Source organism: Ranitomeya imitator, chromosome 2, assembly GCF_032444005.1.
Source record: "Ranitomeya imitator isolate aRanImi1 chromosome 2, aRanImi1.pri, whole genome shotgun sequence".
Classification (NCBI taxonomy): Eukaryota; Metazoa; Chordata; class Amphibia; order Anura; family Dendrobatidae; genus Ranitomeya; species Ranitomeya imitator.
Genome location: NC_091283.1, coordinates 377,201,378 through 377,221,804, shown reverse-complemented (window position 1 = coordinate 377,221,804; position 20,427 = coordinate 377,201,378). Strand labels below are relative to the sequence as shown.

Below are 20,427 nucleotides of genomic sequence, written 5' to 3'. Positions count from 1 at the left end.
TATGCAACCATCCTCCCCAAATCAGTCCCCAACAAAACATCAGTGGGCAAATTATCACAGCCCCACTTCCTTCACCCCGCTCCCAGCACCCCAATCAATATAAACCCGGGCCATCGGTAAGGGACAGCTGATGTCCCCAATCCCCCCAAGAGAACTGCTGCATTAGGCCCTGGGGCCTTGGATGAGGGGTTCTTCTGCTTGTCTGGACAGTTGGGACTGATATGACCAGGCCGCTTGCAGACGTAACACTGGCGAGGTTCGGTGGTAGGTCTGATGCTGTTGGCTACGGGGACAGGACCTCTGGTGTGTTGGCTGGCAGGGGTACTGGCGTTGGATGCAGGCTTACCCCCTCTCCAGCTGGTGGTGACTGGCTTCCGCACTTCTGATCTACGGTTGGCCTCATAGGCATCGGCAATCTGCGCTGCTTTCGTCACGTCTTTGGGCTCTCTGTCCATCACGAACTGTCGCACCTCAGCTGGGCAAAGATGGAAGAACTGGTCTTTGATCATCAAGTCTCGCAGCTGTGCAAAGGTGGTCACTGACAGTCCTTGGGTCCACTGGTCAAAGTGGGTCCCCAGTCCATGCACCACATCACTGTAACTGTCGTGTGGGCCACGTTGGAGGGTCCGGAACTTTCTATGGTACACCTCGGGTGTAAGCTGGTACTTGGCTATCTTAGCCTGCTTGATGGCCTCATAGTCACCATCTTGTTCTTGAGGGAGGGCAGCAAACGCCTCCAGAGCTTTGCCTCTCAGCCCTGGTGTCAGGTATCGTGCCCATTGTTCTGTAGGCAGCTGGTACTGTCTGCAGGCTTTCTCAAAGGCCCGCAGAAAAGTGTCCAAGTCCCCGTCCTTTTCCATAACAGGGAAGTGATCGGGCCGGGGCTTCGGTGTCTGAGCGCTGCTGGGCTCACGGCTGGACTGGGACAACCCCTGCATTTGCAGTCGGGCCATCTGCAGCTGGTACTCCCGCTCGGCTTGGGCCTATCGCTCGGCTCGCTGGACCTGGGCCTCTCGCTCGGCTCGCTGGGCCTCTTGCTTGGCTCGCTCCTGGTATTGCTGGATCAGCTGCCGATGTCCCTCATGGTCGTCAGTGGGGAATTCTTTCAAGGCCGCCTGCAGGTGGGGGTCCAACTCGCCCGGATTGCTAACAGAGCCAGCATTCAGTGGTTGGACCTCTGCTGCAGCACCATGTTCGCTTGTGCTGGCTTCTGCGGCCACTGGGCTCTGAGAGTGGTCTAGAGCGGCTTCCCATTGCACCAGAACTGCGACCAGTTGGCTTTTGTTTTTGCCTGCATAGTCAATGTGCGGTGACTTGCATAGGGCAATAAGGGTGTCTCTGGTCTGCTGCTCATAAAAGGTTTCTCCCAGCACAACCATGGTTGCCAAATAAAAGATAGGACAGAAAAATGAAGAGAAAGGGAAGGGATAATTACCAGTACACACAATTGTCTCAGGACTAATAAACACTGAGTTCGTTCTCCAAACTTATTTGCGCAGTCCTCGCAAGAACTTTCTGCAAGTTTTTAGTGAGAGGAATGATTGCTGAAACCAAATCACTAATGCTCTAATATCCCACCGCCTTGCCACCACTTTGTCATAAACCCCACAGAGATTCCTGACCGCTGCCACCAATATGTCACGGATTCACACCGTGACCGTCACCCCTACGTCACGGATTGGGGTGACTTTAGGCCAACAGACGGCTATCACATGTGCAGGGGGCTTATCTTAGCTATTCCTCCACTGCTACAATGCGATGAAAAAAAAAAAACACAAACAAGGCTATTGACCTCTTAGTTTACAGCAGGGGCTTATTTTAGGTATCCCACTGCTCTTCAATATACCACGAACTGCAGGGATTTATGTGTATCCCGCTTACAGTTCCACTTAAACCTTGCAGCTCTCTGGCGCCCCCCTTTCTGTCAGGTCAGATTAGGTACTGCACCTAGGGTGATTAGTCCCAGAAAGGCTGCCTGCTATGTACTGGCTATTGGGCATGATGCAGCGACGCGATAAACTACTCCCGCTCAGGCAGGAACAATAATTATCAACGCCGCAGTCGCTACATTGACACCCAAAGGCCTGCACACGGTATTGCTGCCACCAGCTTCGATTAAACGGGTCCGAAGCTAACCCAAAACAGTAGCGTAATTCCCTTCAGGAGACAGGGGTACGTTTTAGAACAGGAAGAACGAACTAGTATTAAATATTATACTCCATAAAGTTTAGGCAGTGTTTATAGAAAAATATTACAAGGATGTTACAAAAGGAGACAATTGCAAATATGTACAAGGTAATTATAAAAAAACAGGGAATAACATGAGAAAGCAACACTTACATGTGTTCAGAGCATTGCAGGCAACCAGGCTAGTGGAGTTCCCATACGTCCCAGTGCATTAGGACTTGCAGTCAGGGCTCTTCAGATAAAAAACTGACTGCTGGAAGCCTGCCAGAAACTTATAACCTGCAGCCTGTGACATCACAGAAAGGGCTGAGTTAAGATTGCCCTCCTCTTTCTTCAGTCTTGGTAACTCTAACACAAGTTACTCTAATAGCTGTATCTCCGCTACAGAACATGTCATAATCATAACAAACAGCATTCATCTCGTATTAACGTGGGCATTCTAATGAGATCAAATATGTCCTATTTGTGATGCATAATTACAGAGAAATCCAAACTTTTTTACCTGATGGAGTTAGAAGCTCATGTTTACAGCAGTTGACAGATCCACCGAGGGAGATTCCAAATATGTATATACACGCAGGTTATATATACAGGTATGCGCATACCTGTATATATAACCTGCGTGTACAGGTCCTTCTCAAAAAATTAGCATATAGTGTTAAATTTCATTATTTACCATAATGTAATGATTACAATTAAACTTTCATATATTATAGATTCATTATCCACCAACTGAAATTTGTCAGGTCTTTTATTGTTTTAATACTGATGATTTTGGCATACAACTCCTGATAACCCAAAAAACCTGTCTCAATAAATTAGCATATCAAGAAAAGGTTCTCTAAACGACCTATTACCCTAATCTTCTGAATCAACTAATTAACTCTAAACACATGCAAAAGATACCTGAGGCTTTTATAAACTCCCTGCCTGGTTCATTACTCAAAACCCCCATCATGGGTAAGACTAGCGACCTGACAGATGTCAAGAAGGCCATCATTGACACCCTCAAGCAAGAGGGTAAGACCCAGAAAGAAATTTCTCAACAAATAGGCTGTTCCCAGAGTGCTGTATCAAGGCACCTCAATGGTAAGTCTGTTGGAAGGAAACAATGTGGCAGAAAACGCTGTACAACGAGAAGAGGAGACCGGACCCTGAGGAAGATTGTGGAGAAGGACCGATTCCAGACCTTGGGGAACCTGAGGAAGCAGTGGACTGAGTCTGGTGTGGAAACATCCAGAGCCACCGTGCACAGGCGTGTGCAGGAAATGGGCTACAGGTGCTGCATTCCCCAGGTAAAGCCACTTTTGAACCATAAACAGCGGCAGAGGCGCCTGACCTGGGCTACAGAGAAGCAGCACTGGACTGTTGCTAAGTGGTCCCAAGTACTTTTTTCTGATGAAAGCAAATTTTGCATGTCATTCAGAAATCAAGGTGCCAGAGTCTGGAGGAAGACTGGGGAGAAGGAAATGCCAAAATGCCTGAAGTCCAGTGTCAAGTACCCACAGTCAGTGATGGTGTGGGGTGCCATGTCAGCTGCTGGTGTTGGTCCACTGTGGTTCATCAAGGGCAGGGTCAATGCAGCTAGCTATCAGGAGATTTTGGAGCACTTCATGCTTCCATCGGCTGAAATGCTTTATGGAGATGAAGATTTCATTTTTCAGCACGACCTGGCACCTGCTCACAGTGCCAAAACCACTGGTAAATGGTTTACTGACCATGGTATTACTGTGCTCAATTGGCCTGCCAACTCTCCTGACCTGAACCCCATAGAGAATCTGTGGGATATTGTGAAGAGAAAGTTGAGAGACGCAAGACCCAACACTCTGGATGAGCTTAAGGCCGCTATTGAAGCATCCTGGGCCTCCATAACATCTCAGCAGTGTCACAGGCTGATTGCCTCCATGCCACGCCGCATTGAAGCAGTCATTTCTGCCAAAGGATTCCCGACCAAGTATTGAGTGCATAACTGAACATTATTATTTGTTGGTTTTTTTGTTTGTTATTAAAAAACACTTTTATTTGATTGGATGGGTGAAATATGCTAATTTATTGAGACAGGTTTTTTGGGTTATCAGGAGTTGTATGCCAAAATCATCAGTATTAAAACAATAAAAGACCTGACAAATTTCAGTTGGTGGATAATGAATCTATAATATATGAAAGTTTAATTGTAATCATTACATTATGGTAAATAATGAAATTTAACACTATATGCTAATTTTTTGAGAAGGACCTGTATATACATATTTATTTGTTTTGTATTCATTTTTTGACAAACTTAAAGGTGGAAGTTTATTGGTATTGCTGCTGGAACTATTAATAGCGGTGACACTTTGCGCCACCATTTTTTATATATATTTTCTAGAGATTCCAAATATGTATTTATTATTCTCCCATCTTAAATCGTTTGTCTAATATCTTACAATAACAGGACAAAGGACCCTCATGGATTCTAGAGTCTTCTAATCCAGTTCTAGCTGGCAAAGCTTTCCAATGCAGCTATGCCTTTCGTAAATTCCTCTCTTCAATAAAACTCCCCCACATACATTGGCAAGGCAAGGTCTTGCCTCAGTGAAAGGGAAGGGGGGTTTTTTAGCCCACATCCTGGGCTGACAAGAGAAACTAAACTTATATGATATTTCATACAATATCGTGACAAAATCCATGTAGAGGGGTTAAAGAAGTTAAAGGGTAATGGGCAAAACTGTGACTATAGACAATTACACATCTACTGAAATGATCAAGCTGAACAATCATCCTCAGGAAAAAAAATGAGTAGTGGTGAAACTTCTCTGGAGAAATTGGAGTATGGGACTCGGTGGCTCTAAGCAATATAAACTATCGGTATGGGACTTGGTGGCTCTAAGCAGTATAAACTATCGTAAGGACCAATATTTTCTGACAGATAAATGTCAAGAAGAAATATTAGACATTTAAATAGAACTTTTTATAATAGTGCAGAGCTGAGGGATCTTAAATTTAGATCTCAGGTATTTGGTAACTGAAACCTTTTTCTAAACACTTCCAGGGAGTTACAGACTCAGATAAGTGAGGCAGGCCGATCCCACCACAATCAAACTATCATGCAGAATGAACATGTATAAAAAAAAAAAGTTACATCCTCAACAACAACATATGTATGAGGGGAGAACTCCAACACTAAACCGGAGTTGCACTCATTCATGGTGGACTACTGGAGCTACTACGGTATGAGTCCTGACTAGTAGAGTAGAGAAAGTTAGCGCCCACATTTCAGGAGAGATTACTGCACAATCCAAATTAACGTATATACTCGAGTATAAGCCGACCCGAGTATAAGCCGAGACCCCTAATTTTGACACACAAAAACTGAGAAAACTTAATGACTCGAGTATAAGCCTAGGGTGGAAAATGCAGCAGCTACCGGTAATTGTCAAAAATAAAAATAGATACCAATAAAAGTAAAATTAATTGAGACATCAGTAGGTTAAGGGTTTTTGAATATCCATATTGAATCAGGAGCCCCATATAATGCTCCATACAGTTCATTATGGGTCCCATAATATGCTCCATACAAAATACACCCCATAAAATGCTCCATACAGTTTATGATGGGCCCCATAAGATGCTCCATACAAAATACACCCCATATAATGCTGCACAAATGCTGATTATGGCCCCATAAGATGCTCCATACAAAATACACCCCATATAATGCTGCACAAATGCTGATTATGGCCCCATAAGATGCTCCATACAGACATTTGCCCCATATAATGCTCCACAAATGCTGATTATGGCCCAGTAGCATAGCTACTGGGGGGGTAGAGGGGGCCATTGCCCCGGGCCCAGTAACCTGAAGGGGCCCACCAGGAGATCCACTGCCGAGTCTGAGGTGTCAGGGAGAGAGCAGCACAATGCCTGCTGCAGAGCCCCCCTCCGTTCAGAGTGCGATGTGGTCTCACCCAAGAAGTCTCTTCCTGGCTGGCAGCAGCAGATGCAGTTACATTCTGGCTGTGCAGGCTTGGTTTGGCTGAGGCACGCTGGGTCCTAGTGCCCTCCTTGCATCTCTCTGGACACTTCCTGGTTCTCCTCACTGCCTGAAAACTTCATCAGTAAGAGGGGATGGAGCTTGTTAGAGTAATTCGGTTTAGGCATATCATGGTGACTGTGGGGGTGAATGTGAGAGGATTGTGGTATTGTAGGGGCTGAAGTGGGAGAGGAGGACAGGGCACTGTGGGGTAAATGTGAAACGATAGGGGTTATTGTGGGTGCGCAGGGGGACAGGGCACTGTGGGGGTAAATGAGAGAGGGTGATGGTATAGTGGGAGGGAGACAGGGCACTGTGGAGGTGAATGGGAGAGTTTGAGTGTATTACGAGGGCTGACGTAGGTGAGGGGGCACTGGGGGACTGATGACTATTATACTGTTTAAAGGGCCACTGTCACCCCCTCCAGCCGTTATAAACTAAGAGAGCCACCTTGTGCAGCAGTAATGCTGCTGCATTCTAACAATTAGTTTTGTGCTCATGTATTACTAAAATAAAGCGCTTTGAAACTTTTCAAAAATACCTGTCTTTGTACACGGAGGCGGGTCTGAAGCCTCCTCTGTGAAGCGCCTGACTGCCGTCACTCATCTCTTCTGTTCTTCTTAAATCCGGCGCCTGCGCTGTGCGTGCCTGCCTGGGGCAGGCGCATTGAGAATTGGCAGTCATAGCTCAGATGCCGGGTTCCTGACTGCGCCTGTGCGGGCAGTGCGGCCACCCTGTTATGCATTATGCACAGTGCGGGGCTGGGATTCCTGGGCATGCGCACTGCGCTTGTCAGACGCTCCCCCAGGTTCCCTGCCTTCCAGCGTCGGTCTGTGCAGGAATCTGCCCAGGAATCCCAGCCCCGCACTGTGCATAATGCATAACACAGTGCGGGGCGGGGATTCAGTAACAGGGTGGCTGCGCTGCCTGCACAGGCGCCGTCAGGAACCCGGCATTGAGCTATGACTGGCAATTCTCAATGCGCCTGCCCCAGGCAGGCATGCACAGCGCAGGCGCTGGATTTAAGAAGAACAGCGCGCAGGGGGCGGCGACCATCGCCCCAGAAGAGATGACTGACGGCAGTCGGGCGCTTCACAGAGGAGGCTTCAGACCCGCCTCCGTGGCTTTATTTTTGTAATACAGGTGGCTCTTATGTTTTTGTTCCCTAATAACGCTGAAATATTCACTTTTATAAATTGTGTGCCATACCTGTATTGAGTCTGGGGGGTACGTCTTTTGTCCCCAGACACAACCGCCTCCCAGCCGTCTATCATCCCACCGGGGGAAGGAGGAGGCACGATCAGCTGATTACAGTATAAAGACGCTGTAAGGCGGGGGACGTGGGTGACAGGCTGAGAAGCGCAGTGCGCATGCCCAGGAATCCTAACCCCGCACTGTGCACAATGCATAACACAGTGTGGGGCAGGGATTACCGAGGTGGGTGGTCGCACTGCCAGCTGTTGTGAATTCTGTTGTCGGGCTCCCTCCTGTGGTCATGAATGGTACTTCGGCTGGTTCTGTCCATGGACTTCCTCTGGTGGGCGTTTCTGAGTTTCCTTCCACAGGTGACGAGGTTAATTCGTTAGCTGCTGCTCTATTTAACTCCACTTAGATCTTTGCTCCATGCCACCTGTCAATGTTCCAGTATTGGTCTAGTTCACTCCTGGATCGTTCTTGTGACCTGTCTTCCCAGCAGAAGCGAAGTTCCAGCTTGTATTTCTTTGGTTTGCTATTTTTCTGTCCAGCTTGCTATATTTATTGTTGTCTTGCTTGCTGGAAGCTCTGGGACGCAGAGGGTCGCCTCCGCACCGTGAGTCGGTGCGGAGGGTCTTTTTTGCGCCCTCTGCGTGGTCTTTTTGTAGGTTTTTGTGCTGACCGCAAAGTAACCTTTCCTATCCTCGGTCTGTTCAGTAAGTCGGGCCTCACTTTGCTAAATCTATTTCATCTCTGTGTTTTTATTTTCATCTTTACTCACAGTCATTATATGTGGGGGGCGTCTTTTCCTTTGGGGAATTTCTCTGAAGGTAGGCTTTATTTTTCTATCTTCAGGGCTAGCTAATTCCTTAGGCTGTGCCGAGTTGCATAGGGAGCGTTAGGCGCAATCTACGGCTATTTCTAGTGTGTTTGATAGGATTAGGGATTGCGGTCAGCAGAGTTCCCACGTCCCAGAGCTCGTCCTTTATTATCAGTAACTATCAGGTCATTCCGTGAGCTTTCCAATGCTCCATCAGTATTTCAGTCCTTTATGCATGACATCTTCCGAGAGTACCTGGATAAATTCCTGATTGTGTATTTGGATGATATTTTGGTCTTTTCGGATGTTCCAGGTCCTTCGTGCGAATTCCTTGTTTTTGGATGGGTCAAAGTGTCTCTTTGGAGTTCAGAAGGTTTCATTTTTGGGGTTCATTTTTTCCCCTTCTACTATCGAGATGGACCCTGTTAAAGTCCAGGCCATTTACGATTGGACTCAGCCGACATCTGTGAAGAGCCTGCAAAAGTTCCTGGGCTTTGCTAATTTTTATCCGCGCTTCATCAATAATTTTTCTAGTATTGCTAAACCGTTGACTGATTTGACCAAGAAGTGTGCTGATGTGGTCAATTGGTCTTCTGCAGCTGTAGAGGCTTTTCAGGAGTTGAAGCGTCATTTTTCTTCTGCCCCTGTGTTGTGCCAGCCAGATGTTTCGCTCCCGTTTCAGGTTGAGGTTGATGCTTCTGAGATTGGAGCAGGGGCTGTTTTGTCGCAAAGAAGTTCTGATGGCTCGGTGATGAAGCCATGTGCTTTCTTTTCTAGAAAGTTTTCGCCTGCTGAGCGTAACTATGATGTTGGTAATCGTGAGTTGTTGGCCATGAAGTGGGCATTCGAGGAGTGGCGTCATTGGCTGGAAGGAGCCAAGCATCGCGTGGTGGTCTTGACAGATCACAAGAATTTGACTTATCTTGAGTCTGCCAAACGGTTGAATCCTAGACAAGCTCGATGGTCGTTATTTTTCTCCCGTTTTGATTTTGTGGTTTCGTACCTTCCGGGCTCCAAGAATGTGAAGGCTGATGCCCTGTCAAGGAGTTTTGTGCCTGACTCTCCGGGTGTTCCTGAGCCGGCGGGTATTCTCAAAGAGGGGGTAATTTTGTCTGCCATCTCCCCTGATTTGCGGCGGGTGCTGCAAAAATTTCAGGCTGATAGACCTGACCGTTGCCCAGCGGAGAAACTGTTTGTCCCTGATAGATGGACTAGTAGAGTTATCTCTGAGATTCATTGTTCAGTGTTGGCTGGGCATCCTGGAATCTTTGGTACCAGAGATTTGGTGGCTAGATCCTTCTGGTGGCCTTCTTTGTCACGGGATGTGCGTTCTTTTGTGCAGTCCTGTGGGACTTGTGCTCGGGCTAAGCCCTGCTGTTCTCGTGCCAGTTGGTTGCTTTTGCCCTTGCCGGTCCCGAAGAGGCCCTGGACGCATATTTCTATGGATTTTATTTCGGATCTCCCCGTCTCTCAAAAAATGTCGGTCATTTGGGTGGTTTGTGATCGCTTTTCTAAGATGGTCCATTTGGTACCTTTGTCTAAATTGCCTTCCTCCTCTGATTTGGTGCCATTATTTTTCCAGCATGTGGTTCGTTTACATGGTATCCCGGAGAACATCGTTTGTGACAGAGGTTCCCAGTTTGTTTCGAGGTTTTGGCGATCCTTTTGTGCTAGGATGGGCATTGATTTGTCTTTTTCCTCGGCTTTCCATCCTCAGACAAATGGCCAAACCGAACGAACCAATCAAACTTTGGAAACATATCTGAGATGCTTTGTTTCTGCTCATCAGGATGATTGGGTGTCCTTTTTGCTGTTGGCCGAGTTCGCCCTTAATAATCGGGCCAGCTCGGCTACTTTGGTTTCGCAGTTTTTCTGCAATTCTGGTTTCCATCCTCGTTTCTCTTCAGGGCAGGTTGAGTCTTCGGACTGTCCTGGTGTAGATACTGTGGTGGATAGGTTGCAGCAGATTTGGACTCATGTGGTGGACAATTTTACATTGTCCCAGGAGAAGGCTCAATGTTTCGCTAACCGCCGGCGCTGTGTGGGTCCCCGACTTCGCGTTGGGGCTTTGGTTTGGTTGTCGTCTCGTTATGTTCCTATGAAGGTTTCCTCTCCTAAGTTTAAGCCTCGTTTCATTGGTCCGTATAAGATTTCTGAGGTTATCAATCCTGTGTCATTTCGTTTGGCCCTTCCTGCTTCTTTTGCCATCCATAATGTGTTCCATAGGTCGTTATTGCGGAGATACGTGGTGCCTGTGGTTCCATCCGTTGATCCTCCTGCCCCGGTGTTGGTTGAGGGGGAGTTGGAGTATGTGGTGGAGAAGATTTTGGATTCTCGTGTTTCGAGACGGAAACTCCAGTACCTGGTCAAGTGGAAGGGTTATGGTCAGGAAGATAATTCCTGGGTTTTTGCCTCTGATGTTCATGCTGCCGATCTGGTTCGTGCCTTTCATTTGGCTCATCCTGGTCGGCCTGGGGGCTCTGGTGAGGGTTCAGTGACCCCTCCTCAAGGGGGGGGTACTGTTGTGAATTCTGTTGTCGGGCTCCCTCCTGTGGTCATGAATGGTACTTCGGCTGGTTCTGTCCATGGACTTCCTCTGGTGGGTGTTTCTGAGTTTCCTTCCACAGGTGACGAGGTTAATTCGTTAGCTGCTGCTCTATTTAACTCCACTTAGATCTTTGCTCCATGCCACCTGTCAATGTTCCAGTATTGGTCTAGTTCACTCCTGGATCGTTCTTGTGACCTGTCTTCCCAGCAGAAGCTAAGTTCCAGCTTGTATTTCGTTGGTTTGCTATTTTTCTGTCCAGCTTGCTATATTTATTGTTGTCTTGCTTGCTGGAAGCTCTGGGACGCAGAGGGAGCGCCTCCGCACCGTTGCGCTCTCTGCGTGGTCTTTTTGTAGGTTTTTGTGCCGACCGCAAAGTAACCTTTCCTATCCTCGGTCTGTTCAGTAAGTCGGGCCTCACTTTGCTAAATCTATTTCATCTCTGTGTTTGTATTTTCATCTTTACTCACAGTCATTATATGTGGGGGGCTGCCTTTTCCTTTGGGGAATTTCTCTGAGGCAAGGTAGGCTTTATTTTTCTATCTTCAGGGCTAGCTAGTTCCTTAGGCTGTGCCGAGTTGCATAGGGAGCGTTAGGCGCAATCCACGGCTATTTCTAGTGTGTTTGATAGGATTAGGGATTGCGGTCAGCAGAGTTCCCACGTCCCAGAGCTCGTCCTTTATTATCAGTAACTATCAGGTCATTCCGTGTGCTCTTAACCACCAGGTCCATTATTGTCCTGACCACCAGGTCATAACAGCCAGCACAGGCGCTGTCTGCAAGCCTGGCTGGGACGTCAGACCGCCAGAGCTTACTGCGCCTGCCTCACAAATATTTACACAGCGCAGGTGCCGGATTTGAAAAGAAAACAGCGCGGAAGGGGCAGCGCCGAAAGCCCCTGAAGATTGGAGTGACGGCAGAATACCGTTCAATCTGGGGAGTGAGGACCCGCCTCCGTGGACAAAGATAGGTATTTTTGCAAAGTTTCAAAACGCTTTGTTTTAGTAATAGCTGAACACAAAACTAAAAGAGCCACCTAGTTAGAATGCGGCATTACTGCTGCACAAGGTGGCTCTTTTAGTTTATAACGGCTGCAGGGGGGTGACAGTGGCCCTTTAAATATGAGTGTATGAGCAAAGGGTCGGCATACTTATGACCATGTGATATTTCAGTTTTTCATTTATATTAAATTTGCAAAAATTTCTACATTTCTGTTTTGTTTTCAGTCGAGATGGGGTGTAATGCAATGGGATGGCTGCAATGAAACAAAGAGTGAAAAATACTGAATACTCTGAATACTTTCTGTACCCACTGTATATTTATTCCCGCCTGCAGGAGATGTGTTGGCTCGAGCCCTGGTTTCATGGATTCGCTCCACGTCATAAATTACATTGTTTTCAATCCTAAATACCGTATATACTCGAGTATAAGCCGACAATTTCAGCCCATTTTTTTAGGCTGAAATTGCCCCTCTTAGCTTATACTCGAGTCATACCCAGTGGTCGGTAGGGGAGGTGGAGTGGCAGTACCATGTGACCGCTCACTACAGGAAGAAGCTGCCGGCGCCGGGAAACAGACGTGCAGGTACCGCACCAGGAGCAGGTGAGTATAAGCAGTGCGCGATATTCTCCTTCTCCTATTTCCTTGTGATCCTCCTTCAGATGGTTCTATTCCTTCATTGGAGGCCAGCTGGGTTTAATTAACCCCGAAGCCTTTTTCAGTTTAGCGTTTTCGTTTTTCACTCCCCTTCTTCTCAGAGAGATAACTTTTTCATTTTTTCCATCAATATGGCCATGTGAGGACTTGTTTTTGCGGGACGAGTTGTACTTTTGAATGCCACCATTGATTTTACCATGTTGTGTACTAGAAAATGGGAAAAAATTCCAAGTGCGGTGAAATTTAAAAAATAAAAGTGCAATCGCACACTTGTCATTTGTTTGGCTTTTTTGCTACGTTCACTAAACTGACCTGCCATTATGATTCTCCAGGTCATTACGAGTTCATACACAACAAACATGTCTAGGTTCTTTTTTATCTATGTGGTGAAAAAAAACAAACAAAAAGACTTTGCTAAAAAATAAAATTTGCGCCATTATCTGATACCCGTAGTGTCTCATTTTTCGTGATCTCGGGTTGGGTGAGGGCTTATTTTTTTGCGCGCTGAGCTGACGTTTTTCATGACACCATGTTGGTGCAGATACGATCTTTTGATCGCCCATTGTTGCATTTTAATGCAATGTCGCGGCGACCAAAAAAACATAATTCTGGCGTTTTGACTTTTTTTCTCGCTATGTCATTTAGCAATCAGATTAATCCTTTTTTTTATAGAGCGGCGCCAAATATGTGTATGTTTGATTTTATTTTTATTGTTTTATTTTGAATGGGCGAAAGGGGCTGATTTGAATTTTTATATTTTTAAAAACTTTTTTTTGTTTTACTTTTGGCATGCTTCAATAGTCTCCATGAGACTATTGCTAAAAAAAAACACATGAAGGACTCCCAGACTATGAGAAATAAGATTCTCTGGTCTGATGAGACAAAGATAGACCTTTTTAGTGATAATTCTAAGCGGTATGTGTGGAGAAAACCAGGCACTGCTCATCACCTGCCCAATACAATCCCAACAGTGAAGCATGGTGGTGGCAGCATCATGTTATGGGGGTGTTTTTCAGCTGTAGGGACAGGACGACTGGTTGTCATTGAAGGAAACATAAATGCGGCCAAGTACAGAGATATCCTGGATGAAAGCCTCTTCCAGAGTGCTCTGGACCTCAGACTTGGCCGAAGATTCACCTTCCAACAAGACATTGACCCTGAGCACACAGCTAAAATAACAAAGGAGCGGCTTCAGAACACCTCTGTGACCATTCTTGACCGGCCCAGCCAGAGCCCTGACCTAAACCCAATTGAGCATCTCTGGAAAGACCTGAAAATGGCGTCCACCAACGTTCACCGTCCCACCTGACCATACTGGAGAGGATCTGCAAGGAAGAATGGCCGAGGATCCCCAAATCCAGGGGTGAAAAACTTGTTGCATCATTCCCAAGAAGACTCATGGCTGTACTAGCTAAAAAGGGGCTTCTCCTCAATACTGAGCAAAGGGGCTGAAGACTTATGACCATGTGATAGTTCAGTTTTTCGTTTTTAATTAATTTGCAAAAATTACTACATTCCTGTTTTTTTCAGTCAAGATGGGGTGCAGAATGTACATTAATGAGAAAAAAATGAACTTTTTTGAATTTACCAAATGGCTGCAATGAAACAGAGTGAAAAATGTAAAGGGGTCTGAATACTTTCTGTACCCACTGTACATTTATTCCCGCCTGCAGGAGATGTGTTGGCTCCAGCCCTGGTTTCATGGATTCACTCCACCTCATAAATTACATTATGTTTTCAATCCTATGGTATTCAGATTGTGAAGTAATCTCTCCTGAAATGGGGGCGCTAATACTTTCTCTACGCTACTTTCCGTGCCCACTGTATATTACAGCCATCAGCCACGCACAACTTAGAGATACATCATGGTGCCGGTGTACTAATTATTATGTAGTTTATCACAATCCTGTCTGAAGTTAGTCGGTTTTATAAGAAATTGTAAAATCAGGATAAAAGGAAACTCTGCTGTTATTGTCCAGAAATTCACACTTGGCCTCACTGCACATTCAATGTTGTCAATCATAAAAGCGAAGTTTGGCCAGAAAGACTGGACTTGGTCTTGTAGGGACCATATGATCACATTCAGCAGCACAGAAGGGAGAGAAGGGAGATTCATCCGATATCAGGGATCTAAAAACGACCCAAGCGATCCATAATAGGATGAACAGCCAAAGACATATTAGGAAATTCGCTTTAGAATATGAACGAGATCCCACCAGTTTAAGACTCAATATATCAGAACAAATATCAGAACGTGTGTCTAATCGGTCCCAAAGACTTGTGAATAGAGAATCCTATTGGATTTTTAAACTATTCACACTTAAACCGGAGGATTTTCCATGTACGTATATTGTTCGTTATATGGATTTTATTGTGCATCCGATATGCATTTTACATCTATTTGTATAGTTTTGTATATGAAGAAAGGATTCTATACAACAAACTGCACCATAGGCGCGGATTAATTAATGAATTAAGCAATTGGATCAGTGACGCCGTTCTGGAGGATATAAAACATCCACAATGTATCATTTGTATATGCCTGAGGAAGGAGCTGGTTCACATCGGAAATGAGTAGAATATTAAAATGAAAAGTTTTTTTTTTTTTTTAACGTTCATTTGTTTTGATAGCCAACTTTCTGGCTCAGCACTTGGCAGCGCTTTTCAAAGCCCTGATTTTTTTCCTTCTTCCCACATCAGGGATTTTGGAAGCCAACAGCATCATTACCCTCCGTTTTCTCATCATAATATATTTCTCACTTGTCAGCACATTCTACGTACGCTGTCATTTGGCTTTGTAGTTCACAGATCTGGGCAGGTAACAGCGTCTCCTAAACCCAGGGGGTAGGTGGATCCTCCAGGTTGTAAGTTCTATAGAAAAGGGCTTTCAATGCCCAAAGTCATTTGAACAGTTTTGGGTGTAGGAGAATGTTGTGGTCTAGAGGTAAAATGGTGATCATGGTAATACGGCCGGACTACACCACCAATAAAGCAGCCACAGCCGGTGACTGAGAAGAATCTGTGACTTCTCTGCATTTAGTGGTCACTACTCACCTGGGTAGCCATATGTGGGAATCTCCTCTTTACACCGCTCATCCCCCCTCACATATGTCTCTGTAGTATTAATATGGGTCAGATCTTCACCCTGAAACAAATATTATAAAAGTCACCGACAGATGATCAGCTGTAATCCTGGCATCTCCACCGTTCTCATTACACAAGTATAAAACATATAATACTGGTGGATAAAGCAACACTGAACACAAGACGTTCACAGCCATCTACACAATGTGACAGAGTCACTGGTAAGGTGATAGAGGGGAGATATGTGTCACTGCGCTTAACGGCGTCAGTGGTGTGAAACCAGAGCATTTTTCTCCAGCACACTACGTGTTGTGAGGGTTAAGTTGTATAAACAGGGCTGGTTTTATGTGGACCTTCACAGAGCGGGTGGGAGAAGGTCCACTTTATCTCCCCTGGCAGACCTGCCAGGACCTGTATGAGGACATGATCATGTGATCAATCACATGATGGGGAAGTTACAGGCTTGGGTTGACATAACCGAGCTCTACAGTCTGGGTTCAGCTAGCCTGGAGAGAGGACTCCAGAGGCTTTGTGGCTCATCAAGTACAGACTGAACCTGTCCTGCTCCAGAGCGGGGTGCCACCCACAACATATGGACTGTGCTGCAGAATTTAGTTTTCTTTTATCGTTTTGTTTTTGTTTTAGCCAAGAAGGCTGAATTTGTTTTCCCCACAAGTTGGTTTATGCTGCCTTACAATACATCAACGATGATTTAAATAGACGGTGTTCCCATTTTTCCTACCTCAGTGTGCCACCACGTGAGTGAACTACCACAACATCATAAAACCTCTTTCACACGTTCATGTCTCCGGTATGTGAGGTGACAGTTTTCACACGTACCGGAGACAGGTACACATGTACTCCCATTCAAATCAATGGGTCTGTGCACGTCAGTGTGTTTCCATGGACCGTGTGTCCCGCACGTAGTCATGTCCGTTTTTTACCATCAGCACGGACGGCAAAACGTACTGCACACGTACAGATGGAGAACACACATTGATGTCCTCCGTGCGACACACATCAGCACCGCGGAAGAAGAGCTACAGTAAGAGCCGTTTCCCGGCGGCAGGTGCTGAAGACGGCTCTCATTCTCCCCTGCTCTACCGGCGGTCAGCGCTGTTAATAACAGTGACAGCAGGAGAGGATTATCAGGGTATTCATCACCCGCCGCCTGCAATATATCGAAATAAATGAATGAAAACCCCGGTGTGGGTTCCCCCCTATTTTCTTGAACCAACCAGGAAAACCTCACAGCTGGGGGCTGCAACCCTCAGCTGTTAGCTTCAGCATGGCTGACTATCAAGAATAGAGGGGTACCCACACTATTTTTAAAAATTATTTAAATATATAATTTTAAAAAATGGTGCGGGGTCCCCCCCATTTTTGACAACCAGCCTTGCTAAAGCTCACAGCTTGGGGCTAGTTTTCTCAGGCTAGTAAGGGGTCATGGATATTGACCCCCCAGCCTAAAAACAGCAGCCTGCAGCTGCCTAAAAAAGTTGCATCTATTAGATGTGTCAATTTTGGCGCTTTGCCCAACTCTTCCCACTTGCCCTGTAGCAGTGGCAAGTGGGGTTAATATTTGAGGGGTTGATTTCATCTTTGCATTGTCAGGTGACATCAAGCCCAAAGCATAGTAATTGAGAAGTGTCTAAGACATCTCTCCATTACTAATCCTATAGTTAGATGGTAAATAAAGACACATCCAGAATAAAGTCCTTTAATTAAAAAAATGACTGACTCCTTTAATATTCTCAATTAAACCATACTTACAACCTCGCCTAATTCCACTGAAGCCCTCGATCTCCTGTAATAAAAATAAAATAACAAAACAACAATATTCCATACCTGTCTGTAATTGTGTCCCATGCATGCGTAATCCGTGTCTGGGGGATAGTTAGTTTTTAACCTGGACGGTGCCAAGATGCGACCGTCCAGGCTGAGAACCACTGGTGAATGAGCTGATGAAAGCACAGCATCATTTACCATCGGTGACATCATCGAGGCCGGGCTGAACTGCGGTGACCTCAGTACCGTGGGAAAATGCTAGTGATGATTTCACCGCTTGTCACTGAGGCTGCGCTCGCAGCAGCTCATTCACCAGTGGTTTTCAGCCTGGACGGTCGCATCTTGGCACCCTTCAGGCTGAAAACTATTTAGCCCCCAGACATGGATTACAGCGTGGGACAGAACGAGGGACAGTTATGGTATACTGTTGTTTTTTTATTTCACTTTTATTATAGACCGAGGGCTTCGGTGGAATTAGACGATGCAGTAACTATGGTTTAATTGAGATTAATAAAGGAGGGGGACGTGTCCTAGCTGGCCATGTGAGCGGACGCATAGAAGAGCGCTCCCGCTGCTAAAGGGCTTATTATTCTGTGCAGACGCTGCTGACTGGACTTTTCTGCCACATACCGGCTGGCTGAGGGTCAGGGGAGCAAAGCGGTGCTGAGCGGTGGACCCGGCTTTGGAGGCAATGACCAGGCGGCGGCAAAAGGATGCGGGTGCTGGCGATGCAGGAGCCAGCCAAGATGGCGCTGATGCCAGAGAAGACGCTGACAAGGAGAACGCCGCATGTCAGAGGCGTATGGAGGTGGCGGCGAAGCTTCAGCAGTATGCCAGAGTGGATGCTGCGGAGGAGGCAGAACAAGGAACCAGAGCTGGAGCGGGTATGGAGGAGGAGGATGCGGTCCTGGCTGCAAAGCATGAGGTACAGAAAAGGAGGGAGAAAAGCAGCATGGCGGGGCAAAAGGGGGACCTGAAGATTTGATACAGGAAGAGGAGCCGACCCTCAGGGATGTTTTTGCGTTGGTCTCCTCATGCAAGCAGTCCCTAAATACTCTGACCCTTCAGATGCAGGAGGTAAAAGGGGAAACAGCACAGATAAATTCAGCCCTGCACGAGATGGACAGACGTATGGGGGTGGTGGAGGAGAGGGTGAACACGGCAGAAAACCATATAGTAAAACTGCAAAAAGTGGAGAAAAAGTTCGTCGAAGCAATGTCAGAGCTCGCTGCCAAAAATGAGGATCTGGAAAACAGATCCAGAAGGAATAAAATACGTATAGTGGGTCTGCCTGAAAAAACTGAGCGGAGAAACCCCACGGAGTTTATTGAAAGCTGGCTGCTGGAGAAAATTGGGGGCACAGTGCTGACAAAAGTTTTTGCTGTTGAGAGAGCTCATAGGGCCCCGCCGCAGCCCCCTGCCCCAGGAGCGAATCCTCGTACCATGCTTGCCAAAATACTGAATTACAGGGACAGAGACATTATCCTCAGGAAGGCTAGAGAAATGGAGGATTTGACGGCTGGAGGTCAAAAGATTGTTTACCCGGATTATTCTGCTGGGGTTCAGAAACAGAGGATGAAGTTCACTGGAGTCAAGAGACAACTGAGGGAGCTGGGAGTGCAATACTCTATGCTGTTTCCTGCAAAGTTGAGAGAGGTGGCTTTTGATAAAACCCATTTTTTCCTGACTCCAGAGGACGCTACCCAGTGGATTGATACTAATGCTAAAAAACTTAAGGAAAAAGGCGATTGACATGTCGGGGAGATCTGGATGGGAGTTATTTCTCTGTCGCTGGAGGAGGGATCTGCGTTTAATAGCATAATTGCCAAAGGGATGAGCAACTGTTGAGGGCTGAGCTGGGCCATATTGAGTGATTGGCCGGAGGGGACAGTAACGGTTAATAAGTATAGGGGAGGAGGGTTACGCAGGGTACTGCAAGTTTGTTTTGTAGTTTATCTACATATTTATATAAGTTGGAATGCTCTGTTGAGTTTTTTTTTTTTTTTTTAAACGTGTGGGAAATTCTGATCGTCACGGCAGAGGGAGGCGAGTGGAGAGGGCAAAGTAAGGGAGAGTGTTCGCAATGGGCGGTGGAGCCCCACTCTTGATGAGAGGTAGAATCTGTTGTATTGGGTGGGTTAGGGGGGCAAGTTGGGAGTTGGGAGGGATTAGACAGCTCATACTTGGGAATGAAGATACTATGAAGGATGATGAGTCACATGATGGGGGGCCGCATTAAAATATTGAGTTGGAATGCGAGAGGCCTTGCGGATAAGTCTCGGCGGGCGGCGAGTCTGCAGTATGTTCGAGAACAGAGAGTCTCAATGATATGTCTGCTGGAGACGCACTTAGTGAGGGAGAAGGTAGATGTATTAAATAGGCGCTGGATCCAAAAGGCATACCATTCTACCTTCTCTACGTATTCTAGGGGTGTGTCGGTGTTGGTACCTGTGGGAGTGCAGTATGAAGAGGTGATGGTACAGGTGGATGTGGATGGTCAGTATGTGGTGGTGCAATGCAAAATAAATGGAGTGTTGATGTGTATAGCGGCAATGTATATTCTGCCCCCATACTCAAGTAAGAAAATTAGAGAGGTGTTGGAACGGGTGGAACGTTGGGGCCCGATACCATTTCTAATCATTGGTGATCTTAATAATATATGTGATGACTTTTGGGATAAAAATAAAAACTCCCAGAATAGGACAGTGGGACACATTACTACGTTTGGGACTTATATTCGCGAAGTTGGTATGACTGACCTTAGGAGAGTTAGACATGTTGGGGAAAGGGGGTATTCATGTTATTCACCGGCTCATAGTACTCTATCCAGAATTGAGCTGGCACTAGACAATCGTCTGTTGGACACGATGGTGGGGGATGTGAGATATTTACCTAGGGCCCTCTAGGACCATAGTCCAATTGAGGTGGAGTTCCGACTGATGGGGACACAGGCTGCGAACAGGAGAGAGTGGAAAATTCACCCTAACTGGCTGCACAGTATAGATTTAGATAAGATAAAACAGGAGTTGTAGGAATTTTTTGTGCTGAATGATGGGAGTGTAGATGCTCTTACTGTATGGGAAGCCATGAAGGCGTACTTAAGAGGGCTGTTGTTAAGAGATATTAGTAGATGTAAGCGGA

General features: G+C 46.2%; 1 protein-coding gene across 1 annotated transcript in view; it reads right to left on the bottom strand.

Moving 5' to 3' along the window:
* The window catches only part of LOC138664029 (zinc finger protein 182-like), an 82,192-nt gene that overhangs the window by 42,949 nt on the left and 18,816 nt on the right, over positions 1 to 20,427 (bottom strand). The window contains exon 6 of the mRNA XM_069750436.1: positions 15,469 to 15,559. Coding sequence (XP_069606537.1) covers positions 15,469 to 15,559 — 91 coding nt within the window. The remainder of the gene's footprint in view (positions 1 to 15,468; positions 15,560 to 20,427) is intronic.